The sequence below is a fragment of the Hemiscyllium ocellatum genome, chromosome 14, assembly GCF_020745735.1.
Source record: "Hemiscyllium ocellatum isolate sHemOce1 chromosome 14, sHemOce1.pat.X.cur, whole genome shotgun sequence".
In the NCBI taxonomy this organism is placed as follows: domain Eukaryota; kingdom Metazoa; phylum Chordata; class Chondrichthyes; order Orectolobiformes; family Hemiscylliidae; genus Hemiscyllium; species Hemiscyllium ocellatum.
In genome coordinates, this window is record NC_083414.1 from 36031996 (window position 1) to 36052643 (window position 20648).

General features: G+C 42.0%; 1 protein-coding gene across 5 annotated transcripts in view; it reads right to left on the bottom strand.

The window, feature by feature from the left end:
* The window catches only part of LOC132822348 (uncharacterized), a 64406-nt gene that overhangs the window by 29935 nt on the left and 13823 nt on the right, over positions 1-20648 (bottom strand). For 3 of the 5 annotated variants that reach the window (XM_060835637.1, XM_060835633.1, XM_060835634.1), the window contains 5 exons: positions 17537-17617; positions 13777-13896; positions 7049-7114; positions 6254-6357; positions 239-385 (listed from right to left, as the gene is read on the bottom strand). In XM_060835637.1, the coding sequence (XP_060691620.1) occupies positions 239-385; positions 6254-6357; positions 7049-7114; positions 13777-13896; positions 17537-17617 (518 nt within the window). The remainder of the gene's footprint in view (positions 1-238; positions 386-6253; positions 6358-7048; positions 7115-13776; positions 13897-17536; positions 17618-20648) is intronic. The other 2 variants (XM_060835635.1, XM_060835636.1) reach the window with 2 other exon arrangements.

Genomic DNA, 20648 nt, shown 5'->3' on the forward strand with positions numbered 1-20648 from the left:
TTCTAGAGAGTTCCTGAAAGCAGCTTTTTTGCTAAAAGTCCACAATCTTACTATCAGTAAGATATGAACATTTATCTTTGGATTAAACATATTTTGCTCGGAACATTTACAACTGGGTAAAAGCAGTGTCTTTCAAGTATTGGATCCTATATCCATTTGGGTACTGTGCAAGGTCTGGAGTAGTAAAAAGGTGGAGGAAGTGGATACTCCATGCTCTGAAATTTGTTGCAAGACTAACCTGAGGGAACCACTGATCATAGTCGGGTAGCTGATAAAATGGTTGCCGTGACGACAGGCTATTTTGCTCCCTCTTCTACGCCTCTTCATTGGCTCCTTTTCTTTTTCAGTTTTAGCAGCCTGATTCTCCAAGAGCGCGTTCAGTTTTCTAAGAAAGATGACAAATTTACTATTAATCAATACCTCCATCACTTGTGTTAGAGAAGTACTAAGTTTAATTGGAAACATTTCAGTAAGTACTATGTATAAACTGATTATCTTTACTTTCTATGAATATAACAGAATAGTTTCAGATTTGTCAAGAAATTGATTTGGAAATGCAGTTATTAAAAATTAAACATCTAAAACTGCACTGACATCCTTGAAACCAATACAGAAAATGCTGTAAACACTCCAGTCAGTCAGCGTCTACAGGCACATTAATATTTAATGTTGAAAGAACAGTAGTTAAAGTGAAACAGAAAAATAGGACAAAGAGGAGGCAGGGAAGTGTTACACCTTAAAGTAACTCTCGGAATAAAGGAAGTATTAAACAAATCAATCAACTAATCTGCATTTAGTCTCTTTAATGCCAGTTTGAAATGAAAAAGAAGAAAAACATTTATATTGTATGTTTCATAACTTCAGTGGGACCTAAAGCAAATATAGCCAAAAAAGTACTGTGCCACTATTTTTAATAAAAGAAGCTCATCAGCGTACAGCAAACTTCCATAAACAGCAAAGTGACAACATTTCAATATCTGTTTTAGTGACGCTGGTTAAAGGATCAATATTGGACTATTTGCACTATGGATAATATTACACTATGGATAATTCTTCTGCTTGGGAGAGCAGACAGACTGGATTAATATTGCATCTGAAAGGAGGCACGTCCAAGTGTGCAGCATCCGTAGAGTCACAGGGGTCTATAGCATAGAAATGATCCTTCAGCCCATCAAGCTTGTGCTGGTAAAACAAAAACCTACCTAACTAATCTAATCCCATTTCCCAGCAATTGGCCCATAGCTTCGTATGCCTCAGCCTCTTAAATACTTCTTAAATGTTAATAAGGCTTCTGTCTCTATTACGTTTATGGGCAGTGAGTTCCAGATTCCCACCATCCTGTGGGTGAAAAAAACTGTTTCCTCACATCCCCTCTAAACCTCCTGCCCCCCGGTCATTGATCCCTCCATCAAAGGGAAAACTTCCTTTCTGACCAGCTATCTTTGCCCTCATAATTTCATGCAACTTAATCAGATGCCTTCTTAATCTCCTCTGCTCCAAAGAGATTAATTCCAATCAGTCCAATCCCTCTCATAACTGAAACTCCCTAGCCCGAGCAACATCCTGGTCAACCTCCTCTGCATCCTCTCCAATCCACTCACACTGTTCCTATAATGTGCATTTCAGAATTGCACTCAATACCCTAATTGTACTACACTAGAAGATTGGCCTAAGTGCTTGTAAGTTGGAGTTTCACCCAAAAATAAGGTTGTGGCTTTGGACAGTGTTGTGGGAGGAAGTTTGCTAATGATACAAGCTAAATGGGAATGGAAGCTGTGATGAGGACACAGAGGCCACAGTCACATTATGTGACTGGAAAACAAGGTGGCACATAAAGTATAGTTGGGAAGTGTGGGGTTATTTGCTTTAGTCATTAGAATAGAAAAGCGAAATATTTTTTTCAAAGGGAATGTTGTTACATTCAGAGGGACTTGAGTATGATCAAAGAACACAGGAAGCCTGCTTGCAACCATAGTGAACAATTAAGAAAACAAATGACACTTTGTCTTTTATTACAAAAGGAGTACAGGAATTATAAAAATACAAATAAGGGGAACACATGTTTGAGAATGGGATCATGTGGAGATAGTAAAAATGGCAGAGAATTATATGGCAAATATGGGAGCTGTTGAGTTCGAAAATATGGATAAAAGGAACACAAGGTCCCACATGGCAGGCTGGTCATGAAGGTTGGGTCACATGGGATCCAAGGAGAGATAGCTAATTGGATTCAAAATTGGCTCAATGGTAGGAAGCAGAGGGTGATGGTTGAAGGCTGTTTCTCAGACTGGAGACCCGTGACTAGTGGTGTGCCACAAGGGTTGGTGCTGGGACCTTTGTTATTTGTTATTACCATAAATGATCTGGATGTGAATGTACAAGGCATGATTAGTAAGTTTGTGGACGATATAAAATAGCAGGTTTTATTGATAGCAAGGAAGGTTATCAAAAATTATAGGGGGATCTTAATCAAATGGAGAAGTAGGCTGAGAATTGGCAAATGCAATTCAATACAGATAAGTGTAATGTATTGTACTTTGAAAAGTCAAACCAAGGTAGAACTTATACGGTAAATGGCAAGGTTCTGAGATGTGTTGTGGAATAGAGAGATCGAGGAGTAGAAGTATATAGTTCTTTGAAAGGTGTCACAGGTAGACAGGGTGGTGAAGAAGGTATTTAGCATGCTGACCTTCATTGATTAAGGCATTGAGTATAGCAGTTGGGATGTTAGATTAAAGTCGTATAAGTCATCAATGAGGCCGCAGTTGAAGTATTGAGTACAGTTTTGGTCACCCTGTCATAGGAAAGACATAGAGTAAAAAATGAGGTCTGCAGATGCTGGAGATCACAGCTGAAAATGTGTTGCTGGTCAAAGCACAGCAGGCCAGGCAGCATCTCAGGAATAGAGAATTTGACGTTTCGAGCATAAGCCCTTCATCAGGAAGGGAAAGACATAGTTAACCCAGAAAGAATGCAAAGAAGTCGTATGAGGATGTTGCCAGGGCTAATAGGCCTAAGTTAAAGGGAGAGGTTGGCCAGGGTAGGGCTTCATTCCTTGGAATTTAGAAAATGAAGGTTACTTTATTAAGGTGTATAGAATCATGAAGGGCATAGATAGGGGAAATGCATATCGTCTTTGTCCCAGGGATAGGGGATCAAAAACTAGAGGCCTTTGGTTTAAGGTGAGAGGGGAAAGATTTAAGAAGGATCCATGGGGCAACTTTTTCACACAGAGAGTGGTGCGTGTATGGAATGGGCTGCCAGAGAAAGTGGTTAAGGCAGATACAATAGCAGGTACATGGGTGAGAAGGGTTTAGAGGGGATATGGACCATAGGTGGGCAATTGGAACTAGATGAGTGGGCACCATGGTCAGCATGGACCAGTTTGGGCCAAAGGGCCTGTTTCCATGGGGGTATTACTCTATGCCTCTATCATTCTATTATCACTGTAAGGAGAGTGGTGAAAACAAAAGACAAAGAACACAGCTAATTGAGAAACACGTCCATAAAATTGAAGGGCAATTCACTAGGGAGTAATGAAACATGTTTTCAGAAGCTCTGGTGTTACAGGTGGCATCTGCAGAATGATCAAAGGCAAATTCAGATAAAGGAATGGAGTTCTTACAGGAAGAAACTGTGTAAAGGGATGGGGGAAGGAAACTCAGAGTTGTAGTAATTAGTGAGCTTGTAAATATGAACACATAGTTAGGAGGCGAAAACTGGAACATCTGGTAGTAAGCGGTAAAATTGAGAGTCGCGAAAGGGAGACTAAGTAGGAAATACACAGAGGAGTACAAAGCAGAATAAGTATAAAAATTTGAGAACAACACTAAAATATTGGGCATTATTGAAAACTGGACTCTTGGGAGCCATGATCATCTAAGTTGTAGAAGCATGCCCTTAAAGAAGAAGAGTAAGTGTCCGTGGAAAATCCATCTACAGGGATAAAGAGAGAGAAGCTCAAGAATATCAGAGATAGATCATTGATAGGGATGGAATGTGTAATGAGAATTTCTACATCAGCATGAAAGCAGGAAGCAGAACTGATGCAGTCGTCCAAGCAATAGGAAAACAGACCAAGAAGGAAATACAAGTATCATTGGAACAAACAGCATTCAGCATTTCCTACATCAAGATGGATGGAGCTCAGCGGCAATAGGCTTCATAATGGCATTGTTACTAGAATAGGTGAGTCAGTTAAAGACAAGGTTGTTCAAGGTGAGAACATATTCAACCTGGCCCTGGAGAACATGATGAATGGGAAATGATTGGGAAGCTGATCGGAGAAGAAATTCAGGATTCCAGGCAGTCCCTGGGGAAAGAGAGAAATGTAGAGACATTGTGGGCTGGTAATGATCAGTGCAATGTCGACTGAAAATATCACATCAGATAGTGTGCCAATCTTCCAACGTCCCAAGGCACATCTGAATTTTTAAAAGGAGGGCAGAGATAAGAGGAGTTGCCTACTCACATGCTTCAAGTTAAATTCATGGAAGAATTTACTATCAGGTTGGAGGAGGAAGAAAATTAAAATTTCAATACTAACAAAATGTATGACCTATTCTAGGCCCATTGCTGCAAACCCATCAGGAGCACAGTTCATAGAATCATGAATCCCTACAGTGTGGAAACAAGTCCACACCGACCCTCCGAAGACTATCCCAACCAAACCCATTCCTCTACCCTATTATGTATATTTTACCCCTAAATTACACATCCCTGAACACTAAGGGCAATTTAGCATGGCCGATTCATCTAACCTGCGCATCTTTGGACTGTGGGAGGAAACTGGGGTACCCGGAAGAAACTACTCAGACACAGGAAGAATGTGCAAACTCCACACAGACAGTTGCCTGAGGCTGGAATTGAACCCAGATCCCTGGTGCTGTGAGGCAGCAGTGCTAACCACTGAACCACCATGCCGCACCCCCTCCCCCACACTCCCAACCCAGTTGGGGGAGTCATTACTAATCGTGGTTATTGATGAAAACTTTTCGATAGAAAGGATAGTCAAACTAGGGTGTCCATGCTACGGTACAAAGGTGCCATTATTTGAATGCAGTGGCAAGCCTATTCCCAAAGCTTCAATGTTCTGCTCATTCTATCCCTTTCAACAGTCTAACTCTGACACTTCCCCTCCTGTTCACTTTATAGAATCATCGTCTGTCACAAGTCCTTGTCTCTAGCCCTGAACCTGGTGACAAAATAATTGGGTGTCAAACTCAGCTCATGGCCATTACAACCTCTGCTTTTAACCTATGTTGCATTAGATGTGGGATTGGTGCCAAAAATCCTGAATTGAGAAACTGGCCCAACCATGTCCACAATAAGCTATACATCACTGTCTTTGCAATTGTAACTGAATGGATCTGACCTACTGTGAAAGTGAGGACTGCAGAATATTGGAGATAGGAGCATCTGCAGTTCTCACTTTTGCCTAGATGATTTTAACCTCACTGCGAATTGTCTTCCGAGGATGCCTACCTTGAAGAAGTTCGCCTCCTCACTCTACAAAGAGCTCAGTGAGTCTCTCTCTCTCTCTCTTACTGCAGCCCCCAGGTCATCTCCTCTGCCCTTAAGCTCTTCAGCCATGTCCTGAAGCAGACTCGACCTGTACATCTTCCTTCCCACCTACCTGCTCCACCCTCCCCTCCAACCTATCGCCATTACCTCCACCTCCATCCACCTATCGCACTCTCAACTACCTTCCCCCCAGCCCCACTCCCCTTCCATTTATCCCTCCATCCCCAAGGCTCCCAGCCTCATTCCTGATGAAGGGCATTTACCCAAAACATCTATTTTTCTGCTCCTAGGATGCTGCATGACCTACTGTACATCTGACCAAGCTGTTCCCAAACATCTACCAGTTAATTTTTCTATGTATTCAACTCAGTGAAAACATCTTTACACCTAGAGAACCATTTCCAGTACAGATAGCTGGTACTCAGAGTTAACCCAGTTATATTCAGAAACAAGACAAGTGACTGAAAATGCACAAATCCAAATTCTAATGAGCAAATATTATGAAATATGGATTAAGTTCTCAGAATCCTTGTAAAAATGGCCGTACGTGATATCAAGCAATATCAAGGACAACCATGAATGACTGTTTGCCATGCTGCTTTATCTTCAGGGTATCAAAAGAAGCCCAGTTCCCTAGTAAGAAATCTACTATAAACCAATGATTCTGTGCCTAATCCAGTACTGCAGAAATTGCACAACACATAAAGAACAATGTCATTTTTTGTTTTACCTTCGTTTCCTGCAGTCAAATAGAACAAAGGCACCTGCAGCTCCATACCCGAAAAAGCCCAGCAATGGCCACAGAAGAGAGTTCACTGCCATTCCCCATGTCAGCTGGAAAAGCCAAATTGTTAACAATGTATAACACCAAAAAAGGGACATTAAGAAAACTGCTATATACAATAATTGAATGTTTGAGCCATAGTTATTATTAATTCTGCTTTATCTGTGCAGGAGTTCTTTGTGCATTGCTGTGTACTATCCACATATATTCATTTGCACTAACGTGTAAAATATACATCACTTGTTTCTGAAAACTAATCTTTTCATGATTTGCTTATAAAAACTAATCTTCTCATTGCACAATTTGAAATAAATCTAAACTTTTGCCAAAACAAACTCATTTTTTAAAATTGTAGTTAAATGCATATAACCTGTATCTGTAATATTCAATTGTCACTGCAGTTTATTTTGAAAGCTGGTATATTGCTTTACTGAGGTCGTTGCCAACATTAATTTCCTTTCATTCTTACATCATTTCCTCTGTTGTTTCCCTCTTTTGTTTTACTGTTTCCTTGGCCAGAGTCTCTGCTTGCATAGCAACAAAAATATGTGTCCCTTTGACTTCTCAAGCTAAAGAATAGTTGCATTTCCCCAACATCTGTGATAGAGTGAAAGATTGATCTCTGAAATGCCACATTATTCACTGTAGAGCTGAAAATAAGTTGGGAATTTTTCTGCGCTTGATTTTGGGGGGGAAAAAACACACCACTTCTGCGTGCTGGGGTTTTCCTGGCCAGCCTACCTGCTTTTCCCTGATCACTTCATGAGGCTTGAATGGATTGTAGAAACATGGGAAGGTGGTATTAATCTAAAATGGAACAATAGAGACAGCACTAATCAAAAGATAGCTGAGATGAGAGTGTATCAAACACAAAATTAAATTCTTAACTTCTGGCTCAGTTTCAGCATAGACTCTGGGAAATTACAAATGCTGCCTATAAATCATCCTAAAGGATGCATGTTTGCAGTTATACTCGAAAAATAGGAAAAGAGTCAAATTCAAATATTTTTTAAAAACAAGCTTATAAACAGGAACAACTTTGGCTGCAATACAGGTCATCTTCAGTTTAAATTCTTAATTTCATGACACATATATTGCCAACATTTTTGTTTCAGCAACAGGAAGAATGGGAGCGTTGACCAGCGGGCTGATGGGAAGGTGAATCACTGATTTAACAAACTTACCTCGAGTGTCGGGGCCCTCCATTTTTGTTCCAGCAGCAGGAAGAGCAGGAGCATCAACCAGGGGGCTGATGGGAAGGTGAATTGTTGATTTTAAAACTCACCTAGTGAATAGGCAGAACGCTCGCCAAGCAGGAGTGGACACAGGACTGCTGAGTAAGTGAAGTAATATATTTGGGTGGTTGCGTTAACCAAAACACTACTTTCAAGGTGTCTCCCATCCATTCTTCTCCTCTAATAAAAAAAAAGTTCGGTGTGCCAGGTTGGCAAGGTTACTCGATTGTATTCTTTCTTTTTCTACAGTCTCTTTGGGCTTTTAGAATAGTGGGAATGGCGGTTAGGGCAGTTGAATGTTGCTCCTGCAGAATGTGAGAGGTAAGGGTCACCACTAGTGTCCCTGCTAACTACATCTGAGGGAACTGCACTGAACTCCAGCTCCTCGAAAACCGCGTTAGGGAACTGGAGCTGGAGCTGGATGAACTTTGGATCATTCGGGAGGCAGAGGGGGTTATAGAGAGGCGTTACAGGGAGGTAGTCACTCCTCAGGTGTAAGAAAGAGGCAGATTGGTTACAGTCAGGGGACGGAAAGAGAACCGGCAGGCAGTGCAGGGAACCCCTGTGGCCATTCCCTTCAATAATAAGTATAGCTTCTTTACCACTGTTGGGGAGGTCAACTTACCAGTGGTAAGCCATGGGGCTCTGGTACAGAGTTTTCCCCTGTTGCTCAGAAGGGAAGCAGGGAGAAGAGCAGAGCATTAGTCACTGGAGATTGCATAATTAGAGGAAGAGATAGGAGGTTCTGTGGGAACGAGAGAGACTCACGGTTGGTGTATTGCCTCCCAGGTGCCAGGGTTCGTGATGTCTCGGATCGCGTTTTTAGAATCCTTGAGGGGGAGGGGGAGCAGCCCAAAACAGTGGTCCACGTAACGACATAGGTAGGAAAAGGGATGGAAATTTAAGGCAGACATTCAGGGAGCAAGGGTGGAAACTTAGTGCCAGAACAGAGTTGTTATCCTGCTTTGTTGCCCTGCCACGTGCTAACGAGGCAAGGAATAGGGAGTGAGAGGAGTTGCACACGTGGCTACAGGGATGGTGCAGTAGGAAGGGTTTCGGATACCTGGATAATTGAAGCTCATTCTGGGGTAGGTGGGATCTCTACTAACAGATGATCTACAGCTGAACCAGAGGAGTACCAATATCCTGGGGAGGGAGGGTGGGGGGGAAGATTTGCTAATGCCCTTCTGGAGGGTTCAAACTAATTCAGCAAAGAGACGGAAACCCAAATGGTAGTTCCATTTCCAGGAGATTGAGAGCAGTGAGATCAGAAATGAGGTTTCAAGGTGGCAAGAGTTCACCGGCAAGCAGAAAGATGATTTGAAGTGTGTCTACTTCAACACTCAGAGCATCCAGAATAAGGTGAGTGAACTTGCAGCATGCGTTGGTACCTGGGACTTTGATGTTATGGCCATTTCGGAGGCATGGATCAAGCAGGAACAGGAATGGTTGTTGCAGGTTCCAGGATTTAGATGTTTTAGTAAGAACAGAGAAGATGGTAAAAGAGGGGGAGATGTGGCATTGTTAGTCAAGGACAGTATCACGGTGGCAGAAAGGACGTTTGAGGACTTGTCTACTAAGGTAATATGGGCTGAGGTTAGAAACAGGAAAGGAGAGGTCACCCTGTTGGCAGTTTTCTACAGGCCTCTGAATAGTTCAAGAGATGTAGAGGAAAGGATAGCAAAGATAATTCTGGATAGGAACGAGAATAACAGGGTAGTTGGTAAAGGGTCTTTAACTTTCCAAATATTGACTGGAAAGATAATAGTTTGAGTACTATAGATGGGTACGTTTTTGTCCAATGTGTGCAGGATGGTTTCCTGACACTGTATGTAGGCAAGCCAACAAGGGGAGAGGCCACATTAGATTTGGTACTGGGTAATGAACCTGGCCAGGTGTTAGATTTGGAGGTAGGTGAGCACTTTGGTGATAGAGACCACAGTTCAGTTATGTTTACTTTAGTAATGGAAAGAGATAGGTATATAGTGCAGGACAAGAGTTACTGCTGGAGGAAAGTCAATTATGATGTGATTAGGCAAGAGTTAGGATGCACAAGATAGGGAAAGAAACTGCAGGGGATGGGCACAACTGAAATGTGGAGCTTATTCAAGGAACAGCTGCTGCATGTCCTTGATAAGTATGTACCTATCAGGCAGGGAGGAAGTGGTCGAATGAGGGAGCCATGGTTTTCTAAAGAAATTGAATCTCTTGTCAAGAGGAAGAAGGTTTATATAAGGATGAGACATGTAGGCTCAGTTATGGTGCTTGAGAGTTCCAAGTAAGCCAGGAAAGACCTAAAGAGAGAGCTAAGAAGAGACAGCAGGAGACAAGAAAAGTCATTGACAGATATGGTCAAGGAAAACCCTAAAACTTTCTATACAGGTACATCAAGACTAGAAGAATGACTAGAGTAAGATTAGGCCCAATCAAGGACAATAGTGGGAAGCTGTGTGTGGAGTCTGAGGAGACAGGAGAAGTGCTAAGTGAATATTTTTGTCAGTATTCACACTGGAAAAAGACAATGTTGTCGAGGAGATTACGGAAATATAGGCTACTAGACGAGATGGGATTAAGGTTCACAAAGAGGAAGTGTGATCACTCCCCCCAGTGCCAGCTCTCCTGCTCTTCACCTCACTCCTCCCAGTACCCCTTCTCCCACTCTGCACCTCATTCCCCCCAGTGACAGCTCTTCTACTCTTCACTCCTCACCCTCCAGTGCCAGCTCTCCCACTCTTCACCTCATTCCCCCAATACCAGCTTTCCCACTCTTCACCTCACTCCTACCTGTATCAGTGTGAAGATAGACAGGTCCAGATGGAATTTATCCTAGGATTCTCTGAGAAACCAGGGAGAAGATTGCAGAGCCTTTGGCTTTGATCTTTGTGTCATCATTGTCTACAGGAATAATGCCAGAAGACTGAGGGATAGCAAATGTTGTTCCTTGTTCAAGAAGGGAAGTAGAGACAACTCTGGAAATTATAGACCAGTGAGCCACAGTTTGATTGTGGATAAAGTATTGGAAAAGGTTATAAGAGATAGGATTTATAATCATTTAGAGGGGAATAAGTTGATTAGGGATAGTCAACACAGTTTAGTGAAGGTTGAGAGGTGACTTAATTGAGACATATAAGATAATCAGAGGGTTAGATAGGTGGACAGTGAAGGGTAATGTGGTGTATATGGATTTCAGTAAGGCGTTTGATAAGGTTCCCCATGGAAGGTTATTGCACAAAATATGGAGGCATGGGATTGAGGGTAATTTAGCGGTTTGGATCAGAAATTGGCTAACTGAAAGAAGACAGAGGGTAGTGGCTGATGGCAAATGTTCAGTTACTAGTGGAGTACTGCAAGGAACTGTTTTGGGTCCATTGCTGTTTGTCATTTTTATAAATGACCTAATGATGGTTAGTAAATTTACGGACGACACTAAGGTCAGTGGAGTTGTGGATAGTGCTGAAGGATGTTGCAGGTTACAGAAAGATATAGATAAGCTGCAAAGCTGGGCTGAGAGGTGGCAAATGGAGTTTAATGTGGAAAAGTGTGAGGTGATTCACTTTGCTCGGAGTAACAGGAATGCAGAGTACTGGGCTAATGGTAAGATTATTGATAGTGTGGATGGGCAGAGAGATCTCGGTGTCCATGTACAAAGATCCCTGAAATTACCATACAGGTTCATAAGACTGTTAAGAAGACATACAGTGTGTTAGCTTTTATTGGTAGATGGATTGCATATCGGAGCCATGACGACATGCTGCAGCTTTACAAAACTCTGGTGCAGCCACGCTTGGAGTATTGCATACAGTTCTGGTCACCACATTATAGGAAGGATGGGGATGCTTTGGAAAGGGTTCAGAGGAGATTTACTAGAATGTTGTCTGGTATGGAGGGAAGGTCTTACTAGGAAAAGGATGAGGAACCTGACGCTGTTTTCATTTGAGAGAAAAGGTTGAGAGGTGACTTAATTGAGACATATAAGATAATCAGAGGGTTAGATAGGGTGGACAGTGAGAGACTTTTTCATCAGATGGTGATGGCTAGTGCAAGGGGGCATAGCTTTAAACTGAAGGGTGATAGATATAGGACAGATGTCAGAGGTAGTTCCTTTACTCAGAGTAGTAGTAGCTATATTAGTGCTATTCTGTGACTCTTTGTGAAACTAACTCTGGTATGCCTTTTCTCCTTAAGAAAGTGGACATTCACAATTTAAAATTCTAGTACAGCATCATCAAGACCTGACAGAGAGGCTGAGTGTTCAAATCATGATCCAAGTTTAAAGGCCAGCAAACAGGGCAATTCGACTATAGTGGGACTCTCCATTGCTTCAGTGAAATGAAGATGATTTTCCTTTAGATAATAAAAATGACAGAAGATCAAGAATCTGTAAGTTATGGTCCCACAGGGCAGTACTGCAAAACTCTAACCTCAAAAATGAAGGTAATTAATAAATTAATGTCCATACCATAGTCCTAGCAGACCATTGGGCTGCTGTCTCATAGAGAGTATTGACTGGCAGTGGTTTAACCTGAGGGTCATGATGCATTAGGTGAGGTTGAGAAAGAAAACCCTTCATGATAACCTCACCTGGTGCAGGAATTAAACCTGTGCTATCAGTGTTAACTCTGCACTGTAATCCAAATATGATGAGGGCAGAGCAGTAGATGCGATCTATATGGACTTCAGTAAGGCATTCGACAATGTTCCCCATGGGAGACTGATTAGCAAGGTTAGATCTCATGGAATACAGGGAGAACTAGCCATTTGGATACAGAACTGGCTCAAAGGTAGAAGACAGAGGGTGGTGGTGGAGGATTGTTTTTCAGACTGGAGGCCTGTGACCAGTGGAGTGCCACAAGGATCGGTGCTAGGTCCACTACTTTTTGTCATTTACATAAATGATTTGGATGCGAGCATAAGAGGTACAGTTAGTAAGTTTGCAGATGACACCAAAATTGGAGGTATAGTGGACAGCAAAGAGGGTTATTTCAGATTACAACAGGATCTGGACCAGATGGGCCAATGGGCTGAGAAGTGGCAGATGGAGTTTAATTCAGATAATGCGATGTGCTGCATTTTGGGAAAGCAAATCTTAGCAGGACTTATACATTTAATGTTAAGGTCCTATGGAGTGTTGCTGAACAAAGAGATCTTGGAGTGCAGGTTCATAGCTCATTGAAAGTGGAGTCGCAGGTAGATAGGATAGTGAAGAAGGCATTTGGTATGCTTCCCTTTATTGGTCAGAGTATTGAGTACAGGAGTTGGGAGGTCATGTTACGGTTGTACAGGACATTGGTTAGGCCACTGCTGGAATATTGAATGCAATTCTGGTCTCCTTCCTGTCAGAAAGATGTTGTGAAACTTGAAAGGGTTCAGAAAAAATTTACAAGGATGCTGCCAGGGTTGGAGGATTTGAGCTGTAGGAAGAGGCTGAAATAGGATGGGGCTGTTTTCCCTGGAGCATCGGAGGCAGAGGAATGACCTTTTGGAGGTTTATAAAATTATGAGGGGCATGGATAGGGTAAATAGGCCAAGTAATTTCCCTGGGTTCGGGGAGTCCAGAACTAGAAGGCATGGGTTTAGCGTGAGAGGGGAATGATATAAAAGAGACCTACGGGGCAATGTTTTCACACAGAGGGTGGTACGTGTATGGAATGAGCTGCCAGAGGAAGTAGTGGAGGTTGGTACAATTGCGACATTTAAGAGGCATTTGAATGGGTATATAAATAAGAAGGGTTTGGAGGGATATGGGCCAGGTGCTGGCAGGTGGGACTAGTTTGGGTTGGGATATCTGGTCGGCCTGCACGGGTTGGACCGAAGCTGTACATCTCTATGACCCTATCCAGCCAACTGTGGTAATCAACACCCAAACATTCATTAATGCAAACTGCAAGTACCAAGTAAAATCTAGATATGCTAAAAAGTGGTGGGCCAGTGGAATTCACTGCCACAGAGTGCAGTGGAGGCTGGGATGTTAAATGTCTTCAAAGCACAGATTGATAAATTCTTAATGTTGCAAGGAATTATAGGATATGGAGGAGAATGTGGGTAAGTGGCATGGATATGCCCATCAGCCATGATTGAATGGCAGAGTGGACTCGATAGGCCAAATGGCCTTACTTCCACTCTTATGTCTTATGGTCTTAAAGTCAATGGTGCACAAATTCTATTCAGGAAGAAATGACTAGATTCAAGCATATAATAATTAACTTTAACCAAAATTTGTTTAACAAACTTTACCTGCCCAAAATGACGAAGATATTTCATTACACAAGCAGGTCTATTGTAGTCTTCATGCCAGCCTTGACAGTTCACTAAACGATCAGCAAAAACCCCATGACGACCAAAAGTAAAAGAGCACTAAAGAAATTAGATAATCTAATAAGAATTGGCTATTGTTTACTTTAAGTTGTAAATATCAGATCTACATCACCAATTATTTATGTAGGTTTGTACCTCTTGTTCCAAATGTTCAGTTTTATAAAATCTGTGTGTTTTAAACTCAAGGCAAAATGGAGTAATGACATTTGCTCTCCTATGGGATTTGCTCAATGAAATGCCTATGTGACCTAATTGTCGTGGTAACTGGGAGCCCAGGGGCATGTCCTATGGAAATTGAAGTGCCAGCTTTCTTACCTGGACAGAAAAGGGACCTTGGACAAAGAGAGAAAATATTCCAGTGGGAAGGACAAGGAAACAACTGCTTATGTGAATAGAAGGGAGAAAACTGTTCTCTATTAGTCACCAGAGCAAATGCTGAAGGGAGTTTAGTCTCTGGTCAGAGTCCAGACCTGTTGAATTTTTAAAGCACTGGATATTTCTATCTGATATAACCAGGAAAGGTCTGAACCTGGCTGTAAGAAGCTGATTTGGAGATTCTCAGAGGACCAAAGGAAACAACTTCTGCTGGACACTCAACATCATGACTCAGCAAAACAGGGACAAGTCTTTTGAAAACTAGGGGTAACTTTGGACTGGTTCCCATAAAATGCACAATTCTACAGAGAGTATGGTGTAATACATAAACACAGCATGAGTTTTTCAGTTGTGTTATGAAATTACAGAGGGATATATTTTCTGTAGTTGTCCACATTAGTTGTTTACTAAGTCATATTTAGTTGATGTTGACTTTAGTTTTTGTGAAAGTTAGGGTCATATAAAGTGAAATCTTGTGTGATCCATTGAGTTGGTCACTGGGAACTCAATGTTTTTCTTAAAAATTTTTTAGTCTCTACGTAATTCATCGCATTGTGAATTTTAACTATTTGGTATTGTTCCATTTAGAATTCTATTCAAAACTTATTTCTGCAAGAGAGGTCACTGGCACTTGTGGGTTAATTGAACACCCTTCACATTTAATGGAGAGTGCAGGAGGCCACGCCAGCCAGACCTGAAAATGAGGTGACAACCTGGTGAAGCTACCAACCAAGACTACCTGTACGCCAAACAGCATTAAGCAGCAAGTGATACACAGAGCTAAGAAATTCCACAATCAATAGATCAGATCTAAGTTCAGAAATCCTGCCATATCCAGTCATGAATGGTGGTGGACAATTAAACAACTCACTGGAGGAGAAGGATCTTCAAATATCGCCATCTTCAATGATGGAAGAGCCCAGCACATCACTGCAACAGATAAGGCTGAAGCATTCACACCAATCTTTAGTCCGAAGTGCCTAGTGGATGATCCATCTCGGTCTCCTCCAGTGAGCCCAGCATCACAATACCAGATTTCAGCCAATTTGATTCACTCCAAGTGATATCAAGAAACAGTTGGAGACACTGGATACTGCAAAGGCAATGGGTGCTGACAACACACCAACAACATTACTGAAAAGGTATGCCTCAGAACTTATGGCCCCCTTAGCTAAGCTCTTCTGGTGACTGAATGTAAAGAGTGTTCAAGTAACCCCTAAGTCCTAGTGACCCTTCTTTCAGAAATAATTACAGTTACAACACTGGCATTTACTCGGCAATGTGGAAAGGTATGTCTTGTACACAAAAAGCAAGACAAATCCAACCCAGCCAATTACTGCTCCATCCGTCCACTCCTGATCATCAGTAAAGTGATGGAAGGTGTCATTAACTGTGCTATCAAGCAGCATCTGCTCAGCAATAACCTGCTCAGTGATGCCCAGTTCAGATTCTGCTCAGGTCATTCAGCTCCAGACCTCATTGGTTCAAACATGGATAAAATAGCTGAATTCCAGAGGTGAGGTCAGAGTGACTGCCCTTGACATCAAGGCTGCATTCAATTGAGCATCAAGGAGCCGTGGCAAAATTGGAATCAACGGTTATTAGAAGCAAACTCTCAGCTGGTTAGAGTCATATCTGGTGTGTAGGAAAATTGTTGTAGTTGTTAGAAGTCAATCATCTCAGCTCCAGAACATCTCTGCAGGAGTTTCTCAGGGTAGTGTCCAGGGCCCAACCATCTTTAGCTGCTTCATCACTGACCTTCCCTCAATCAGAAGGCCAGAAGTGGAGATGTTCGCCAATGATTGCACAATGTTCAGCACCATTCATGGCTCCTCCGAGTCTGAAACAGTCCATGTTCAAATGTAACAAGATCTGGACAATTTCCAGAATTGGGCTGACAAGTGGCAAGTAACATGCATGCCACTCAAATGGCAGGCATTGTTCATCACCAATATGAGACAATCTAACCACTACCTCTTGATAATCATGGGGTTACCATTACTGAAGTTCCCTACTATCTACATCCAGGGGGTGACTACCGACCAGAATCTCACTGGACTCACCACATTAACACAGTGGCTACAAGATCCAGGTCAGAGGTTAGGAATGTTGTGTTGACTAATTCACCTCCTGACTCCCCAGTGCCTGTCTACCATGTACCAGGCATAAGTCATGAATATGATGGAGTATTCCCCACTTGCCAGGATGGGCTCAACTCCAACAAGACTCAAAAAGCTTGAGGCCATCCCGAACAAAGAGCCCATTTGATTGGCACTACATCAGCAAGCAACCACTCAACCTATCACAGATGCTCAGTAGCAGTAGTACATACTATTTATAAGATGCACAGCAGAAATTTACCAAAGATCCAAACCGATGACCACTTCCATCCAGAAGGACAAGGGCAGTAGATACATGGGAACACCACCATCTGCAAGTTCTCTCCAAGTCACTCACCATCCTGACTTAGAAACATTCACTATTCCTTCACTATCACTGGGTCAAAATTCTGGAATTCCCTCCCTAACGGCATTGTGGATCAACTTATAGCACATGGACTATAGTGATTAAAAAAGACAATTCACCACCAACTTCTCAAGGGCAACTAAGGACAACAGGCAAGAAATGCCGGCCCAACCAACAATGCCCACATCCCATAATGAATAAAAACAAATATTCATTCCCAAGTATTACAGGATTTTAACTGGTTTCTCCTTGTATGTTCCCAAATCCAATCCCCACACTCAGAAGTCCAATCCCTATTGTTTGGCCACACTATCCGGTACCAAGTACTCTATTTCTATTTGAAACATTGATCATCCACCTCATTCCGTATTTTTCTCAGCTTTTCCATAAAACCTCCCAAAATAAAACAATGGACCCACTTTCCAAAGTATGCTGCCAACAATTAAAAAGGAATGTTAAAATTCTGTCCTTGGTCAGTTCTCTTCCCAGTATTGTGTTCTTAATAATGTTAAAAAAAATTCCTACTCCAAGCTATTTAAAAAGAAAGCTGCATTTGTGTTCCTCACTGTTGGAATGTGCAATGCTTCCACTGGAAAGCTGTGCATCCCCGATGCACTATGACCAACATCAACTCTACCACTCATAAATCATCAATCTTCCTTTCTGCCCATATCAAAGTTACTTCCTGCATAACAATTTTAAACCCTGCTTTTTATGTCAATGTTCATACTGAATTGTATGACAGCACTGTTTTACAGAAACTTCCTATTTGCTTTCCACTTTCTGATTGGTTTTTCTCAATTCGCAGTTTGACCGATTTCTGAACATTGGTTCTCACCTGCTGACAGTTTAGCAAAGCTTGTTCATTCTCCATTATTATGGCGTGCCTCTTGGAACCATCAGACAGATGAAAAGTGACCTGGTGACATGAAGAGGCTTCAGTTTAGACGAGGAAAGGGAATCTTGCAGATTTAACCTGTCTGTTTCTATATATTTCAGGAGTGCCATTTTTCATGGGGGCTGCATCTGGATCTACTTTGGAAGGAAAATTACAATTAACTAATTTAACCATCAATATGCCTCTCTCTCTAAAATACACATTCTAAGCACCATGTCACAATTTTTTTCGATTTTTTATATAGGTAACTGGAACCTTGTTTCTGAGTGAATGACTAAAAGGAGAAATCAGTTAAAAAAAAAACCTGTACTACTTGGGAATGAATGTTTGTTTTTATTCACTGTGGGATATGGGCTTTACTGGCTGGGTCTGCTTTTATTGCCTGTCCCTAGTTGCCCATGAGAAGGTAAACACCAATGTACAGTCCCAGTGTCAGCAAACATAGCCTTTCCCCGCTGTGTGGAACTCTAAGGTTCGGTGAAGCAGTACCTCTGCAAGCAGATGCTAATATATTGGCATGCCGACTGGCATGAGCAGAATCACTCAGTGGCTGTGCACCCTACTGATTTTAAGCTGCATACGCTTTCATTTAATTAGCTCAAATTACATTGTCCATTAGAGAAGCTCTTCTACTCCAGCAATGTGGCAGATTGTCCTGGTATGTCCTGTTCACAAAATAAAACACACAAACTTGATCTGCTATCTGGATAAATCCTGGCATTCCATTCTGATAGCTGCTGGAGGCATACGTCCCAATGGAGGACTCTCCCTTAGCACTGGAGATCTGAGGTAGTGAGTATTACACACAGCTAACCCATACAACTATAGGTCAGGTTGGTTCACACACTTGCAGGCCGTCAGTAATTTATTACGGTCAGGTGGAGTCTGCAGCTACATTTATATTAATTGCTATAGACTCCACCCTCCCTTTTGCATTTTAAAGAGTTTTTTGCTAAATATACAGCTGTTCTTTGGCTCCACACTTTTGAGCACTCTTAATGACACCTTTTATCACTTTACTGAAGATCCAGAGTAGATTGACAGGGTGGTGATTGGCCAGGTTAGATTTGTCTTGCTTTTTGTGTACAGGACAGACCTGAGCAACTTTCCACATTGCCACAGAAATGCCAGTGTTTGGCTGGACTGAAACAACCGTGTTTGAGCCTTAGTTACTTCTGCAACCAAAGTCTTCAGTAATAGTTCTGTAATGCTGTCAGGGCCCATGGACTATGCAGTGTCCAATGTCTCCAAGATTTGGAGACGCCGGTGTTGGACTGGGGTATACAAAGTTAAAAATCACACAACACCAGGTATAGTCAAACAGGTTTGTGGAGAATAAGAACAATCACTTGATGAAGAAGCAATTCTCCAAAAGCTAGTGCCTCCAAATAAACCTGCTGGACTATAACCTGGTGTTGTGTGATTTTTAACAGTGTCTCCAACTATTTCTTGATTCTGTAAGGGACCACCCTTATTGGACTATAACCAAAATGGAAGTCAAACACTGCTAAAAGAGAGAGGCAAGTTTTGCAAGTTGAAAATCAAGATTAATAGACTTGAACACAGCACAGAAGGAAATAACTCAACCTACCATATCTGTTCATTGCCCATTTTCCAGCTCTTGGTCTTCAGCCCTGGAGGCTACACCGATGCAAGTAAATAAATAAATGCTACATAAATATTTTCAGAACTTTTGACCCAATCACCCTTTCAGGTAGTGAGTTCCAGACTCCTGCCATCCTCTCAATGAAAAGAAATTCTCTTCTTACCTTTCTACCCCTTACCTGAATCCAACGCCTTCTGGATATTGACCTCTTTAATAATGGAAAAAGTGCCATCTTACCCATCATATCTTTGCCTCTCATAATCTGATATACCTCTGTCAGGTTCTCTCTCAACCTTCACTGTTCTAATGAAAACAGCCAGAGACTATCCAACCTTTTCTCATATCTCAGACACTCCAGCCCAAACAACATCCTAATAAATCTCCTCTGAATTCTCTCTATCACATCTTTCCTATAATGTGGTGACTGGAACTGCATACATTACTCCAATTGTGGCCTAACCAACATCTTATACAGTTCCAACATAACATTCTTGCTCTTATATTCTATGCCTCAGCTAATAAAGGCAAGTATCCATATGTTTTAGGGTTAACCCTAATCCGCATCCTAACCCTAACCCCTTCAGAATATCCTGTTTTGTGATCACCTTGACTCAAATACCCAGGAGGCAACATGGCATCCTGGAGTCATGTTCACAGATGCAGCAGTACCTGTCCACTCCCCTCACTCATGAATTCCTTACCCCTATTGCCCTTCCATACTTCTTACCCCATAAGCAGCTGGACCACCCACATTGTCATGGTCTTGTCTGACCTTCAGAGAGGAAGTATCACTCTCACCATTTTCCCAAGGCGAAAAACCGTTTGTGAGTGAGATGCACTCAAGGAACCCCTCCTTACCTATCTGGTCCCCGTATTCTCTCTGGCAGTCACCCATTCATGGAATCATACAGTACTCATGAGGCCCTTTGGCCCATTAGCTCTGTACTACCACTTTCTCTGCAGGCACTCCCTTAAACTGTGGGTGATCAGATTTTTGTAAAGCTTTTCAGCTATACTTACGACCTTAGCTTAAATTAATATCAAGTCCACAAGCAAAATATACCAATGACATACCTGCAGTCCTGTGATAGGATACTTCGATCTTGGTGAAGTGTTTATCTAATGTTGCTTTCAGAGCAGTTAGATTGTAATGTTACTGAGACTGAGTACAACAAGGAGTCTTGGAGTTAAGGAGGATCTGCCTGACAACAGCTGCTGGATTGGTCCAGCTGCAGGTTGTTACAGAACAGTGAGGGTAGTGCAACCAGAAACACCAAGAGCTGATAAACAGGAGACATCTCTCTCCACTCTCTCCCTCTGTTAAAGGCAAAGGACAAACACACCCGGAAACTTAAAATAAAGAATTCTAATACAAGTAAAGACCTAGGTGCATCCAATTAGCTGTCTAATCAAAGGACTGGTCATTGCTCTGCAGACAACATCACT